Below are 16,317 nucleotides of genomic sequence, written 5' to 3'. Positions count from 1 at the left end.
ACTTAATGGGTTGCCAGGCCAGCTAGGATGTTATTTAAGAGTTAACCACATTGCTGTGGATGTGGAATTAGATTTGAGCCACCTAGGTAGAGATGGCACACTTGCTTCTCCTAAAAGAAGATCAGTGAAACAGATGGGCTTTTACAACAATTACCCCATGGTTCCATGGTCACCATTAGGACTAACTTTTGAATATCAGATTTATTAACTGAATTGAAATTTCCTTATGTGCCACTTGAACCTAGACCTGCATAACATTAGTATAGGCTTCTGGCTTACCACCCCAGTGACATACCACAATTTTATCATCTCCCCCAGTCATCTGCCCTAATAATGCCTTTGTGGCTTGGTGTCATACTTTGTCTCATTCTACTCTGAAGCACATGAATCATTCTGGGATGCTTTGTTATGTCAAATTATAGAATATTACAGCATAAAAAGAGACTATTCAACCCATATAGTCTCTACCAGCCTTATCAAACAGCAAAAAAACAGAAGTTGCTGGAAAATCTCAGCAGGTCTGGCAGCATCTGTGAAGAGAAATCAGAGTTAGATGAATACAAGTTATGTTTCCTTTCTCAATTACATACCTCACAAGAAAATGGCAGCCTCCACACATGTATGATGTTAGAGTTCAAGGTATTTTTTAAAGGAAAACAGAATACCATGGTTGAAAAATTAAGTGCAATCAAAAAAAGAAAGTTACGCCACAAATTATTTTGTAAATATATTACTAGGTTAGTCAAAGTATTAAATAGTAAACATGGAAAATAGTACTTTTAGCTGCAGAAAGAGTGGACTTAATTTAGTGGAGGAAAGTGCTGATTTCATTGAGTTGCTTTTACCTTGATCTGCAAGAATGGGAGGTACATCTTTCGCAGCCGGTGAAATGCACATTATCTTGTCGCCCATTCTCTGACCATCCACCTCGGTCAACCCTCCGAATGCACAGACAACGCCAGCAGAAAGATCTGGAACATCACTAACTTTCAGAATAAGCTGTAGAAAAGAGAATGTGCAGAATTCAGGAACCTCAAAATCAGAGATGTCAGATTTGGAGGGAGAGAAATGTATTTCTATTGATAATTCCTATGACAGCAGCATTAAGTGTTTATTACTTTACTAATAAACAGACTTAAAAGCAAGCTCTGTTGTCCAACCAATACACCCAAAGCAGAAGCTCCAAATATATTACAAGGCGGCACCTTTTTTTAAAAATTTTCAATATTCCCTCATGGCTTTCAGAACAAATTTATCATGTCAAAAGTCAGCAAGAACACAGTGGGATAAATGGCCTCCCACCTGTGTAGAAATTGCGCTACAATTCCTGTGCCAGCACTGTTCCAGTGTTCAATGTGGCTCAGATATGTTCATGTACAGAGCATCAGGGCTTTGTCAGTACGAGGCATTTGCAGTAACAGTGAGAAGCTGGGGCAATAGGAATAAATTAGCTGCTCTTTGATAAAATCCAAAAGAACTGCGGATGCTGTAAACTAAAAACAAAAACACAAGTTGATGGAAAAGATCAGCAGGTCGAGCAGCATCTGTGAAGAAAGGTCAGAGTAATGTTTCTGGTCCGGTGACCCTTCCTTAGAACATTATTCTGAGGAAATCTGGACCAGAAATCTTAACTCTGATTTCTCTGCACAGATGCTGCTCGACCTGCTGAGCTTTTCCAGCAACTTCTGTTTTTGCTCTTTGATAAGGCTGCTACAGACTATATAGGCTGAATGTGCTCTTTTTGAGCTGTAATAGTTGAAATCTAATGTTGTGAACATCTACATGTTAAACTACCAATGATAGGAATAATGAAATGTTAAAACAATTTTAACTGTTAACTCTGATAATTAACAGGGCCACATTCTACGGTCCGATAAAAGCAACAAACTCACTGCAAGCAATTCCTCTGTGCATTATTTGAATGAACCTATTTAACGTAAGCCTTCATTAAAATGTCAATGTAATCTTACATTAATACTTTAATCTATTCTTTACTAATATGATAAAACCTACAATTTCACTCCATTAATGGCTTGCAAGAACATTAAATGTAAGAATTTGCTCCTTCCGTGTCTTGGAAGACACCATGTGAGTTGTCCATTTTTGAACTCTCAAATTAATTTATATATTACTTTCCACTCGTAACAAACTTAGTAAAGGATCTCACTATCAGTGCTGGAAAAATCGGCTAACATGAATTAAAATTAGATTCTTGCTTGTAATGGTTTTATTGAATGCATAAATTGGGTGCAAGTTAAGAGGAATTAGAACACAATGGAAAAAGAAGAACAGAATTAGAGCAAAATGATATCAGTGCTACAGGTAATTAAGATTCTTTGTAACCATTTGATTTCTGAGAGCTGTGGGAGGGCTTCTTCAGCACGACTGGCAAAAATATTTAACTCTTGTAATGTAACAACTACATTTCTTCCCTTTCTTCTAATAAATTGAAAAAAATCTAAAAGATAATGGTCTTGTGGTAAATACTTACTGGTACACTGTGCTCGGATGCAGAGATACTATTTGGCTGGATACTGAGTTTCACGCACTGATCAATACTGGCGGCAAATCGATAGGGCTCCGTGGCTCGCTCGCACTTGTCTCTCCTTGAGCACCTTAGGAAACAGAAAAGAATCTAATTAATCTGGGAATGGTTCTAAAACTACCTTGGCATCTACCTACCTGATTCGGAGATGTTAGTAAAAAGCAACCCTGGATAATAATGCAGCATTACACTCAGTATAGTTAATGAATTCAGTTCAGATCCCCGTGGTATGAAAGTCGAATTGTTTTCCATTTTTAGAGAGACATTGGTAGTCCAGGGCTCTAGAGTCTCATTTATACTCCAAGACTCTTGAGACTACGTTGATCTTGGACCATTATGGCCCACACTGATAGTAGTTCCCTTGAGGTTGCAACATGCCAGTTTATGAGCCAGGAAGTATTAATTTAAATTATCTGTCTGCTGCATGTGCTGACTTGAATTTAACTGCTGAAATATGTAGATTTGTATTAGATATTTTCAGTAGTCTGCATAAAACTGCTTGGTTTACAGCACTGGACAAGGCAAAAAGTCAGCTCCTTTGCTGCACAGTTTCCCTGTAAAATATCTCCTCACATTTTCTTTGTGCTTAGATTCACCACAACTATAACTCCAGCACAGTTAGGTATAGTATCAACATCCTCCAAATCAATCACTATCCCAACTAGCACATATACCACAAGAAGCACAGACTCCAACTCACTGATCCAACCTGGCACTTTTACATCTTGCATATCAATTGGGAAACTGGTCACTTTCTTTGCATTATTTACACAATGCCTTCAAATCAGAACTAATGGTGACAAATCAAGACCCTGAATTTACAAATCTAATACCATCCAAGCTTTATTCAGTACTGGACTAACCTGAGTGGTATACTAGAAATTTCTGTATTATTTAATATTTATGAACCTCTAGATACTTGAACCTGCTCCGATTTATACAGATAGAATAGTGATGAATTTACTTTTAATTCTGAAAGCTGATTTGGTATTCCCATTGAAAGTATTTAGTCAGTTCCAGTGTGTGCTCTTTACCTGTGCAGCCGTCATGAATATTTATCTGTCACTTCCGACTCTGACTAACAGAACAGGGAAGTAAAATGTGTGATATTTAGCTGATCTTTAATCTGAGCCGACAGAGTGAGAAGAGAAACCCTGGGAAAAGTAGCAATGAGGTTATAATGAACAAATTAGTCCTAAATTGGCATACACTTCAGTTGCTCATTCTGCATCGGCCCCACTCAATCTACAATCAGCAGAATATCACACCCACAATTCATTGCATTTTGCGAATAAATCACACAAGGAACAAATGTAACTCGAGACAAAACTTCAATCATTAATACAATAGTGTTTGCTTTAGGAATTCTTGTAATAATAACCATCTGTTCAAACATGATTTTGTCATTTCATGATCTATTTACAGGATGGATCTGCCAACAAATACACAGAAAATGAGACGAGTGCCATCGATGGAATAGTCTATCATACTGACTGAAAAATGCACATCTTTTAAATAATCTCATCGTCTGTACATCATCTGCTAAAAGTAATTCATTAATGGGAAGAAATTACACTCTGCAATCATAGCATACAAATTTGTTAATGTATCCAAATGTGACTGTCACATAGTTTTACTCATTTGATTCTAAGGTGATTAGAGAGACAAATTGAAGCAATGGACGAAGTGAGTTTCTCCTGCTCAAATATTTCCTTGCACCAACCATGTAGCCAACACTTTTACACCACAATGCTGCTATGATCAAAATAGCTTCAGTAGCTCTATGAATGTAATATTATGCTGCAACCCAACTTTGGTCTCACTAATAAACCAGGATGGGTAAAAGGAAAAAAGTATAGACAGTGGATTTCTAGGATAATTCAGTTTAAAAGATGGGCAGAAAGCCATAATCCACTGCTAGAAGTTGTTGAAGTAAACAATACAAATGAATTCAATGTGCAACCAGATATCACTTTTGAGTTAACTTACGGTGAGAAGGAAGGATTCAAAAGGGCCCACGCATAGCTGGACCAATGTTTCTTCTCTAATCTTTAAAAGTTTCCTATTATCTTTTACATTAGGCTGAGATAACAATAGTTATTCCACAACTACCTGGGCAAACTGCTTCACAAATTCAATTTCAAAGACATGCACTTTCATGATCGATGTTAATGAACAAATGAAAGCTTCACACTTCTGTACAAAATTTATTTCCTAAAACCTCAAAGGGATTACCCATTTTAAATTAATCATGTACTAGAACTAAGGAAAGGGTTTGATACAAATTTGCGAACCTTTTACAAGCAAATATCCCAGAATGTAAGTTCAAAGTCAATGAACATGGTAACAGTATTAAAATATTTTATCACATTAGAGGCACATTACTACTTAAATCATAAAGAGAATTACTACATAGTGAGCAACAGTGAGAAAACTTGCTGGATCTTCCAGAAATCAGGCAGCTGGTTGGCTGCTGGCAATCATTCTGCGCTCACCGCCCCACAATAAGAAGCGGAAGTTACATTCATTAGAGGTTTTGGCCAATCAATGGCTAATCGCTCCAGAACATGAGACTGTTTGAGCAAATGACATGGCTGCTGCTGGGAAACCACTCATTGGAATCACAGAATGGAGGATCACTGAGGTCAAAGGGTGGAGTAGTGGAGGTAGAGGGTTTGGAGCTGTGATTGGATGTGGGGTTGGGGAGTGGTGTTGCGTGGTGGAAGGAGGGCTCAGAAGCAAGGACAGAGAGGTATCTGCCAGTGGCCATCCAGCTGGCTTAAGTCCAGTCCCTCAATCTTGTACCTAATCAAGCTCTATTCCCACCTGGATGTGGATAATTCTAGCCATAAACACCAGATTTGGACTTTCCTTCCCTTCCCTTCCAATAATACTGTAACCTTTCAGACTGATGCAGAAAGGGAAGCAAAGGCCCTAAGTGCAAAGATAGAAGTATGTCTTTCTCAGATAGACTGGCTTTATACATATATCTACACTCATATCAGTGTAAAACAGGTCTTGCAATTTTTCGCAAGTCGAACTGTACCACAACCTCATTTTGAATTCCTTTGATGGTTTTCACTTGATAATATTCTTGATTTATTTAAACCTTATCAGACTGAAATAATCCAGTCTATGACAGTCTCCATTACATATTTGCCTTCGAGGTGCAGAGAGGCTTGTGGTTGGTTGATATGGAATTTATAAAAGAGACACAAATTTGACAAGCTGAACACTGGAAAAGAGAAATTGTACCTCTAATTTACAAAATGGATTCAGTAACAAGAACTGCTGAAAAGGCAAAACTGACTCTTCCATACCAGAATTCTGGAAAAAAAAAGGTTTCATAAAATCTAATTTTATCCCTGGTGTACTGACAACTTTCCAGTGCACAGAAGGAGCCTCATTATGCCTTCAGTACCTATTTCATAGTGAAAAATCAATGGTGAACTTTCCACAGCATTACGACAATAATGAACTCAGAAGGGGATCCGTAATTAAGCAGCATTGATTGAGATGATATGCATAGCCTTATGTCCAATCTAATAACATGGTGCATTATTCACCATTATTTCATACTCATAGTTCAGAATGATGTGCTGATTGTAGGAAGAGAAACTGCTTCATACTTCACACTAAAATGTTTCAAGTTACAATAGTTTACCTCATCGTAAAATCAAAACAGCGAACATAATGCAATCAGGAAAATCTCTTGAAATATATAAGTGTAAAAGGAAAATGCAACCTTTTACAGTAGCACTGTAGCTGGCCTTCACTCTATTTGAGCACAGTTCAAATGGAATTGTTCATGTCTTTAAGAGGCAGTGGCTGGATTTCCTTGCTTTAGGTCTTTATTTAGATGGAAGAATTCCTTTTCTCGAAGGAAGTTGCACACAAATGAATTATTAGCAACTGTATGTGTTAACACCAGCGCCTAGATTTTTAGGTGACCACCCCCATGAAATTTATCAGATGACTCAATAGTCTTTATCACTGTTTACATATGTGCACCAATAGAAATTCACCCCAACCATGTCTATGGCCAACCAGTAACTGTAAGTTTCACTGCTCTGTGTTAATCTTATGGAGATGGGCATCTTGTCATTACATAATAGACTCCAAAAAAAGAGCGACTCCACCCTGTGTTAGCTAAAAATAAAGAAAACATTGGAAATACTTGATAGGTTCATCAACATCTATGAAGTGAAAGATCAGGTCACGTGGCAAAATTAATGCTTTATGGAAACTGTTCTAAAACACTAATTTTATTATTTCTGACATAGACGATATCAAATTCATTGCATACTTTTAGGACTTCTTCCTGCTTTTAGAAAAAGCTGTCCAAGAAGTTTTGCTTGAACATGTATAGCACTTCATAACACGAGTTTGCCCTAGACTGGAATTGCACCAAACTCAATGTGAAACCCGAAATGACCGTCCAAAAAAAGTCAGGATCTGCTCCATTTAGGATACAGGTCAGGTTCCAATTCTAGAGTTATTTCCCTTATTCATGAACATTCGCAAATAAAACTACTTTGTATTGACAATAATGAGGGTGATTTCCAAATTTAACCAGTCTTTTCTTTCTAGTGAGATGGACATTAATCAATATTTTTTATGAGAATGTTTTACATCAGAGCTCATTCCTACAGCTCCTCCTCACTGATCAAGAACTCCAAACCATTCAAATTTGAAAGGACCAACAGACCCTAGTAATAAAGCCATATGTCAAATTTTCCAACTTGTCAGAACTCTACTCTGCTGCAGTAATCCTTCACGCTATAATGACCCGACAGAGCTGAATGCATTGTACTGAGGGAATACTTCTATTGCAGAGGTAAGCAATTATATTGTCGCAAGAAGACATTATAATACCACAGTATTCATGAAATGCATTATACTAACTGACAAGTGCATCATGTTAGTCGCATAACTAGGATTCTTTCGAAAATGATTTCTGATTTATCCCTGCTTGCGAAATGGAGTGCACAATTTTATTTTCATCTCAAGAAATTATCAACGGAGGTTTCACTTTTCAAATTGAGTTTCCCTATCTAAAATTGTAGTTTGTGCATTTATAACTCATTATGAACACAATTAAAAACAAATATATTCTGACTGTGGCTGAACCATCTTCCTGGGTTAACAGTCAGTTGAACTGAAATACTGTTTGCATTGCCTGGTTAAGACATTTATGACCAACAGCAAGGTTGCCATATCTTTGAAGTCCCATAGCAGTTGGACACTCCACCTGTTTTGTGTTTAGTCTTCTTTTTAAACCAGCTCCCCTTCATGCAATGCTTCGTCTTGTGATGAAGAAATATAAGCAGGACTTTAGATGGATAGTCTTACAGTGCTGCCAGTTGGAAAACATTCAACAGACTTATCTGATCATCACTTCTCCAGAGTTACCTGGGCAGTTTCTTTCTCCCATCTTGGAAAGGCAATTTCTTCTGCTCATTCGCAATTCTTCGCTTACAATTTCTCCTCTCCCAAGCAACTCTTCCAGTCAGGTGCAGTTCTTGCTACCAGTTTCCAATCTAGCTGCTGTGAAATGGTGTTCAATGTTGTGCTGTGTTCCTACAGAGATGCCTGATTGGACAAAGGCTGAAATTCATGGTGCAGCAAATGGCACAGAATCCACATTGACAGCCAAACAGGATCAAGACCTGGCAAATGATCTTGGAGCAACAAATCCATTTTGTAGCACAAGCCTTTTTTGCAATGGCTGATGAGACAAGAAAAATAATACTCAAAGTTCACACATGTGCTCATGTCAATAGTTTTGCTCCACTGAAAAATGTATCAAATTGAATTGCCAGACAAGGGGGCATTGTCCATTTAAAGTATTTTTTGTATGCACCTAGGACATCAATGAGATTTTTAATTTAGATAGATTTTGATTTGACTTTTAACTTATCATGTAATAAAGAATAGAAATCAGACAATCTGCGTACAAGCTGATTTTATCTACTACATTTGAAGGTAAAGATAAATTTTTACTGGCTTTGTCACCTTACGTACTTTATTCTTATACAGGATTTGAGTGCCACTGGCAGCCTAACATCTATTTCCCGTCTTTAGTTACCCTTCAATTGAATTGCTTTTTGAAATAACCTACAGAGCTAACAAGTGTCCAGTTGCATGTAGGCCAGAAAGGTAAGGGTGGCAGATTTCCTTGTCTAAAGGACATTAATGACCCTGATGGGTTTGTTTTTTATTAGATGTTACCAGAATAAAGGCAAAGCAAAATAAATGGATGCCTACTGGCATGATTTGGCACCTTTTTCATGTTCTGATTCAAGGTTGAAGTTATTGCAAGACCAATGTAAATGAAATGCTGCTACGACTTCATCCATACATCAAAATCGGACAAATGCTATCCTTTGTGTAAAGACCTTGGCTCTCCCTGATCAAGATGTTTCTGCTATAGTTGTGTTAGCATCACCACCTAATGCCCTTTTCTGTTAGCATTTGCATGGGTAGCAAGTATGACCCACTCAGATGTTAGTCCTGATAATGAAAACGTTTAATGGAAAGTCCTAGACTTTCAAGTGCTGGGGCTGTGACTATTTCCTTTGGCAGCTTGCTCCATTGCAGGAGGTTCCTTGGGAAGTTAGCTATTTGATAAATATATAGGCTTTATATTTTGTGTGTGTGGCTAAATGCCATGTTCTGTCATTGCTGGAGGCCACCAAGTGCTCGCTTTTTGTAAATTCCCACCTGATCCATGCCATATTTTATAGAACATAGCCTACTTTACTCTCTGCTTTGTTGTAGTGATTCATATTCCAAATCTTTGATCAAGGAGGTGACACTAGTGTATTTCCCATGCCGATTCATGCAGAATTATGTTTGAGTTTGGACAATTTCTCTTGCCGTACAAGGATCTCCACACGAATTTTGCATGCTCTACGATGTTTGGTGACCTATAATTCGGATTTTTTTTTGTTGCAATACTAAAATTCCTCCCTAGAAATCCAAGAACCCTGTTTGCTTTTTATGTTATCTGTTGAAGGTGGAATCTGCCTTGAAGACTGATTTAACATGTCAGGTACAGTTTTGTATCTACCTACTGGAGTAGGTGATTATAGAATTTAAAAACTTTTCATTGGTGGATCCTTATTATTAGTGATGCATATGACATAGCATGTTTCCACATTGAATACATCTTCCATAATTCAAATTTCCTGCTTTTCATTAAATTCTGCAATTGTTGTGGACTGACAAGATCAGGATCGTTCCCTCATACTTAAGAACATGCAGTCACCTGCAAATTGTCACACCCTGAATGTTTTGAAACTTGGTGAAAAGGTCATTTAAATATATCAAGATGTGTAAAGGTCCTAATATATTTTGCTTGAGCATACAGAAAGGCTATCTGCACCACTGGCACATTCATCTGTGCTTCCCCCCTCCAGCCCACCAACTGTGTTCCCCTACTGGGAGTAATCTGGAGATTGCGACCTTGTTTAAGAGGTCACCTTCGCCAATCTCCTTATGACCTCAGAACAGTAGACTGGATATCTGGTCAGCATGGACAAGTTGGACCGAAGGGTCTATTTTCATGCTATACATCTCTATGGCTATGTGACAGGATGAATTCTCATTGCATTTTGTCTTCTGTTGGTAAGGAAATGTCAGGTCCTGTGATCCCATTGTAGTGAAAAGGGACAAGAGCTTTTCTTCAGCAACATTGCCAAAGGTTATTGAGACATTTTATATTACCATTTATACATTTGTTTTGAGACTTCAAGACAGGTCAATACACAAAAGCTATATTTTGGAAGATCTTTCTGACTGAAAATCGCACCGACTCTCTACCAGAATATTGTGAATTTCAAAAATACAAGAATGAAGAATATTTTCAGTCACCTGGCTAATGACATTGATGAGTGCAGCTGGTGTGTAGTTTTGGCTAACTTTAATCAACTGTTTTGAATAGGTTACAGATGCGAGTTTTTTTTTCTGTTGATCTGTGAAGGAGCTGCAACTGATGGACTCTTGAAAGAGACTGGTCAATTTTGGAGCCTGGTTCATCAGTGACATTGATCACCCAGTCCACATATAATGATACTGTCTGTTTTGATATCTGAATCACACTTTTAAAAAAAAAATTGGTGAAACAACTGTCTGATCCAAGGTAGCTTTTAAGACACAGAGGAGCAAAACTTGTGATTCAAGGTGAAACTGCTTTTAATTTAGTCAATGGATTTAAAGTTGCTTCAAAGTTCATGAAATGAAATTCAATATGTATTAGTTAACAAATATTTCACATTGCTTTTACAATGTGTGTTGATGCAGACAATCAGCTGAACAAGTTGACTTAAATGCACATTTGTCATCAGTCTAATGGGAGAATTTGTGTCTATTTAATAAATATCTTGCCACTAGATGTCACCAGCATATTTTTATGAACAGTGCACAAAACCTAATCTTATACCTACCTGTCAGGGAGAAAATGCACAAATACATGCAACATGCTTTTATGGTTAACTGTTTAAATTTAAATACATGAACATGACATATACTTTAAAGATAAATGTAGGTGGTAGCAACTTATGAAGAAAAAATTTGAATGGCAAATGATGAAGCTTAATTTAACAATTGTTCAATTGCTAATCTTCTGAATGACATAGCAGCATCTTTGTACCACCCTTGACTGAAAAAAACACATGTTTAGGGTCTATCAGAAATAGAGAAGATAATTCCATCTGTTCAGATAAGCTTCCATTTTTATTGCTGAATGCAATGCTTGGCATTGCAGTTTCACAAATCACCAAGAAAGATACAAAGTAAACTCGTTGTCCATAAAGCATGTCCTTCATTCATAAAAAGTCCAAAAAATGTTTAGACATTTTTTTAAAAAGCCTTAAAATTTTAAATATACAATCCCAGAATCTTCAAGTGTGCCAACTCAATTAACTTTGAAAATGAAATTTGCTCAATTTCCATCATGTTTTCCTTCTCCGGGTTTGGTACACGGCTTAGTCATCACTTTACTATTGCTATTCACTTAGTGTTGCAGAATTTTGCAGGTTATTATGGAATGCCCCACAGGGCAGAAATATTCACTGCCACTCAATCCTGTCCAGCGATAAAAGTCTGCATAAATTTAACTATCCAGTCTATCTTGCAGCAATCTGATTTACTCAACAATGAAAGGGTGTTAGTCTGAAGAAAAACTTTGCTAAGAGATCTCTGTCTGACCAATTCTTTTGTTGTTTATAAAGAGATTTTAGTTTTCTACATTTTCTTCTCAATTCAGACCACACTCCTTTTTTTCCCCAATTACACAGTTGCACACTCTCCAATGTGTAGTAACAAATAATTTCAAGAGAGTTGTTTAAAACAGCACCAGACTCATCACCTTTGCCACACATACCACAATAGCAGCATGATCATCAGTTTTGCATTCCCATCTAAATTTCATTAACAAATGGAAGTGCAAGGAATTACTGAGAACAATGGACAAGGTGACACTATTCTCCTTTGCACATGGATCCAACACTTTGATTGAAAAATTCTTACCCTCAAGTTCATATTTCTCCACAGTTTCACCCTATTCTATAATCAGTCACCTCTTTCAGTCTGCTAGCCCTGTGCTGTTCAAACTCTACCTTCTTGTGAATCTGCAGTGTCTTCGCCCCAACTAAAGTCAACAGGATCCATCATGGCCCTGAATCATACACATTGGATACTCTCCAAAAGTTTCAAGTAAGCTGCTCTTAGCAGGGATAGCAATGCAGAGGGTGCAAAAAACTAAAAAAAACAACACAAGCAAGGTAGTCCAACAATTCACGATCCATCCTGTAAAATTGTGCTCGCTACTGACATTCTAATGTTTTGGTAATATGCCACAACTCACTGTCAAAGTTCATTGGCAGATATCAGCTTTAGCAATGTTAAAGGGCTGACATTAATGTCAGCAAGTATGAATCACACCCATCAGGGAGCAGGGGGAGAATAAAGGACCACGATCAAGCCCAAAAGCTTTAAAACAGCAAAGTCACATTTTCATATGGATGCAATGAATAAATATTTGCTACTTACATGTTGTGAAGGACACACCAACCACAGTGAGGGTCCCCAGAACTTAGACACTTGCTGCATGTCTCGTACTGTTCGCATGATTCCACTGGCACCCTTGACAGCTAAAAAATAAACCAAATACAAACATCAGAATAAGGTAAACATGAAACAAGATGTTATTACATATAAGATTAGGAGAGATTTTAAAAGTTTTCTTCCGATTATTTGGTAAACAAGATGTGAACTGCTCTAATCTAAACACAGCTGATCAGAGATGTTGACTGAAAACTATTCAACACTGAAATACACTATCATTTACATTTCATTGGCACATACACTTGCCATTTTTAAAATGCATGAACAGAACTCTTGTTATTTTCCACGAGTTTTCTCAGATATTCAGTTTTCTAAATCAAGATTTTCTAGGAGCTCCTTAAAGTCTAGAAGTAGTGTGGAAGGAAACTTTTGAACAATACTGAAACCAAACCAGAATATGGAGCTGACCTGTGAAATACTTCTTACACAAAACAAGGAAGAACACTAATGTAATTCAAACAAAGTCGAAGGACAGCATTTTAAAGAAATCTTGTATTTAAGTGATATATAGAATCCCTGCACTGTGGAAAAGGTCAATTGGAGTAGCCAGTGCACTGACCCACTGAAGAGCATCCCTCTCAGATGCTTGCTGTTCCAGTCAACTTTATCCTTCTAATCCCGCATTTCCCATGGCTAATCCACCTAGCTGGCACATCTCTGGATACTATGGACAATTTAGTAAGATCAATCCACCTAACAGCACATCTTCGGACAGTGGGAGGAAACCTGGTGAGAACACACAGGGAACATGTGCAAACTCTACACAGACAGTCGCCTGAGGTTGGAATTGAACTCTAGTCCTTGGCGCAGTGAATTCTAAGGAGAAACCTTATTTTCCCAAACAATGCATTCAAAACAGAGTACATCAAAATGAGAGGTTAAATATTTAGAAAACATTAATAAAGAGCATTACAACATTTCCATTACTTTATAACATTTACTTCAGATATTCACACAAAATCATTTAGTTTGATATTCTCCGAGTCAATGCACAACCAACTGTCAGCATTAAAAGCTATAAATAGCAAAGTTTAACCATTGGCACGGAATGAAATGATGTGTGAAAAATAGGTAGAAAATGTAATCTAATTATTAAATAACTCACTTATGTAAGTCACTTTATTTCTTTTAGAAAGGAAAATATAATTTGGACTGCCCTCTCGCTGACAATGAGAAAAGCAGAAAGGACTGTTGTCTATAAGTATCAGAAGAGCATCTTCAAAATATGAAAAAAAAGTTGATTATATTTGCCTATTGGATTAAAGAACACAATTGAAAATTCAATGTAGCTGCTTTTCACAATTTTAATTATGGAAACCTAATGGGGAGACACAAAGTAATTAATTCATCAAGAGAAACTTTGCAGCTGAAGCCCTGGAGAATGATGCTTCCACCTGTCAGAAATAAAGAACAACTGCAGTCCACTCTTTGTATGGATATGGAAACTGGAGACAAATCCAACAGCTGAGGCTCATCAGACTCAATAGCACCAGTGTCTTTCCTCTATGACAGGCACTTTCACACTGTACAGCTAAAGAAGAAGCAGACACATGCTGAAGAATGGCTGCCCTGATGGTGTGGAAAAGTGAGCAAATGGCCACCACTGCTGGACACTTGGCTACTACATCTGTTTCTCCACCCACTCATGTTATTACACTGAGCTTTTGGAACAAAGGATGCTCTTGATCACTGTGTTGCTGCCATGGCTTTTAATACATAGAAACTATGCACACAATCTGGTTCAGCAATGTGTCATCTGGCAAAGAGAATAATGTTTATTTCATACCAACAGCAAGCAATGGGTTACAATAATGTCAGGACATCTGATAGCATACACCATGAAATTTAATAAGTAGTAGGCTGCAAAACAAAAAAAAATTCTGAAATGCATATTAGGATCTCTTTACCCTCAATTTTGCCTTCTATATTAACTGCTGCAAATTGTGCCACCTACGCATCCGTGAATTCGTCACTTTCTAGCCCCTGCTACATCTTAACCTGTTAGTGTCATAGAGATGTACAGCATGGAAACAGACTCTTCGGTCCAACTCGTTCATGCTGACCAGATATCCCAACCCAATCTAGTCCCACCAGCCAGTGCCCGGCCCATATCCCTCCAACCCCTTCCTATTCATATACCCATCCAAATGCCTTTTAAATGTTGCAATTGTACCAACCTCGACCACTTCCTCTGGCAGCTCAGTCCATAAAAATACCACATTCTGCGTGACAAAGTTGTCCCTTAGGTCTCTTTTATATTTTCCCCCCTCTCACCCTAAACCTATGCCCTCTAGTTCTGGACTCCCCCACCCCAAAGAAAAGACTTTGTCTATTTGTCCTATCCATGCCCCTCATGTAAACCTCTGTAAGATCACCCCTCAGCCTCCGATGCTCCAGGGAAAACAGCCCCAGCCTGTTCTGCCTCCCCTGTAGCTCAAATCCTCTAACCCTGGCAACATTCTTGTAAATTTTTTCTGAATCCTTTCAAGTTTCACAACATCTTTCCGATAGGACAGAGACCAGAATTGCACACAATATTCCAACAGTGGCCTAACCATTGTCCTGTCAGCTGCAACATGACCTCCCAACTCCTGTACTCAATGCTCTGACTAATAAAAGAAAGCATTCCAAAAGCCTTCTTCACTATCCTATCTACCTCCGACTCCACTTTCAAGGAGCTAAGAATCTGCAGTCCAAGGTCTCTGTTCAGCAACACTCCCTAGGACCTTAACATTAAATGTATAAGTCCTGCTAAGATTTGCTTTCCCAAAATGCAGCACATCACATTTATCTGAATTAAACTCCATCTGCCACATCTCAGCCCATTGGCCCATCTGGTCAAGATCCTATTGTAATCTGAGGTAACCTTCTTCGCTGTCCACTACACCTCCAATTTTGGTGTCATCTGCAAACTTACTAACTGTACCTCTTATGCTCATATCCAAATCATTTATGTAAATGACAAAAAAGTAGTGGACCCAGCACCGATCCTTGTGGCACTCTACTGTTCACAGGCCTCCAGTCTGAAAAACAACCCTCCATCACCACCAGTTCTGTATCCACTTGGCTACTTCTCCCCGTATTCCGTGAGATCTAACCTTGCTAATCAGTCTCCCATGGGGAACCTTGTCAAACCCCTTACTGAAGTCCATATAGATCACATCTACCACTATGCCCTCAGTGATCCTTTTGTTACTTCTTCAAAAAACTCAATCAAGTTTGTGAGATATGATTTCCCATGCAAAAAGCCATGTTGACTATTCCTAGTCAGTCCTTGCCTTTCCAAATACATGTAACATCCTGTCCCTCAGGATTCCCTCCAAAAACTTGCTCATCCCGACGTCAGGCTCACTGATCTATACTTCCCTGGTTTGTCCTTACCACCCTTCTTAAACAGTGACACCACGTTAGCCAACTTCCAGTCTTCCGGCACTCACCTGTGACTATCAATGATACAAATATCTCGGCAAGAGGCCCAGCAATCACTTCTCTAGCATCCCACTGAGTTATAGGGTACACCTGATCAGGTCCTGGGGATTTATCCACCTTTACCCATTTCACGACACCCAGCACTTCCTCCTCTGTAATATGGACATTTTGCAAGGTGTCACCATCTATTTCCCTACAGTCTATATCTTCCATAT

At 38.2% G+C, this 16,317-nt stretch overlaps 1 protein-coding gene across 3 annotated transcripts in view; it reads right to left on the bottom strand.

Annotated features, from left to right (window-relative positions):
- Positions 1 to 16,317, bottom strand: part of plxna2 (plexin A2) — a 494,314-nt gene that overhangs the window by 166,829 nt on the left and 311,168 nt on the right. For all 3 annotated transcript variants that reach the window (XR_011955408.1, XM_072563600.1, XM_072563601.1), the window contains exons 5-7: positions 12,599 to 12,699; positions 2,492 to 2,615; positions 846 to 999 (exon numbers count right to left, since the gene is read on the bottom strand). Coding sequence is in view for 2 of the 3 variants with exons in the window: in XM_072563600.1 (XP_072419701.1) it covers positions 846 to 999; positions 2,492 to 2,615; positions 12,599 to 12,699 (379 nt within the window). In the remaining variant the exon portion in view is untranslated. The remainder of the gene's footprint in view (positions 1 to 845; positions 1,000 to 2,491; positions 2,616 to 12,598; positions 12,700 to 16,317) is intronic.

Source organism: Chiloscyllium punctatum, chromosome 45 (assembly GCF_047496795.1).
Source record: "Chiloscyllium punctatum isolate Juve2018m chromosome 45, sChiPun1.3, whole genome shotgun sequence".
In the NCBI taxonomy this organism is placed as follows: domain Eukaryota; kingdom Metazoa; phylum Chordata; class Chondrichthyes; order Orectolobiformes; family Hemiscylliidae; genus Chiloscyllium; species Chiloscyllium punctatum.
Note: the sequence above shows the minus strand (reverse complement) of the source record. Positions and strands in the feature narration are given on the sequence as shown.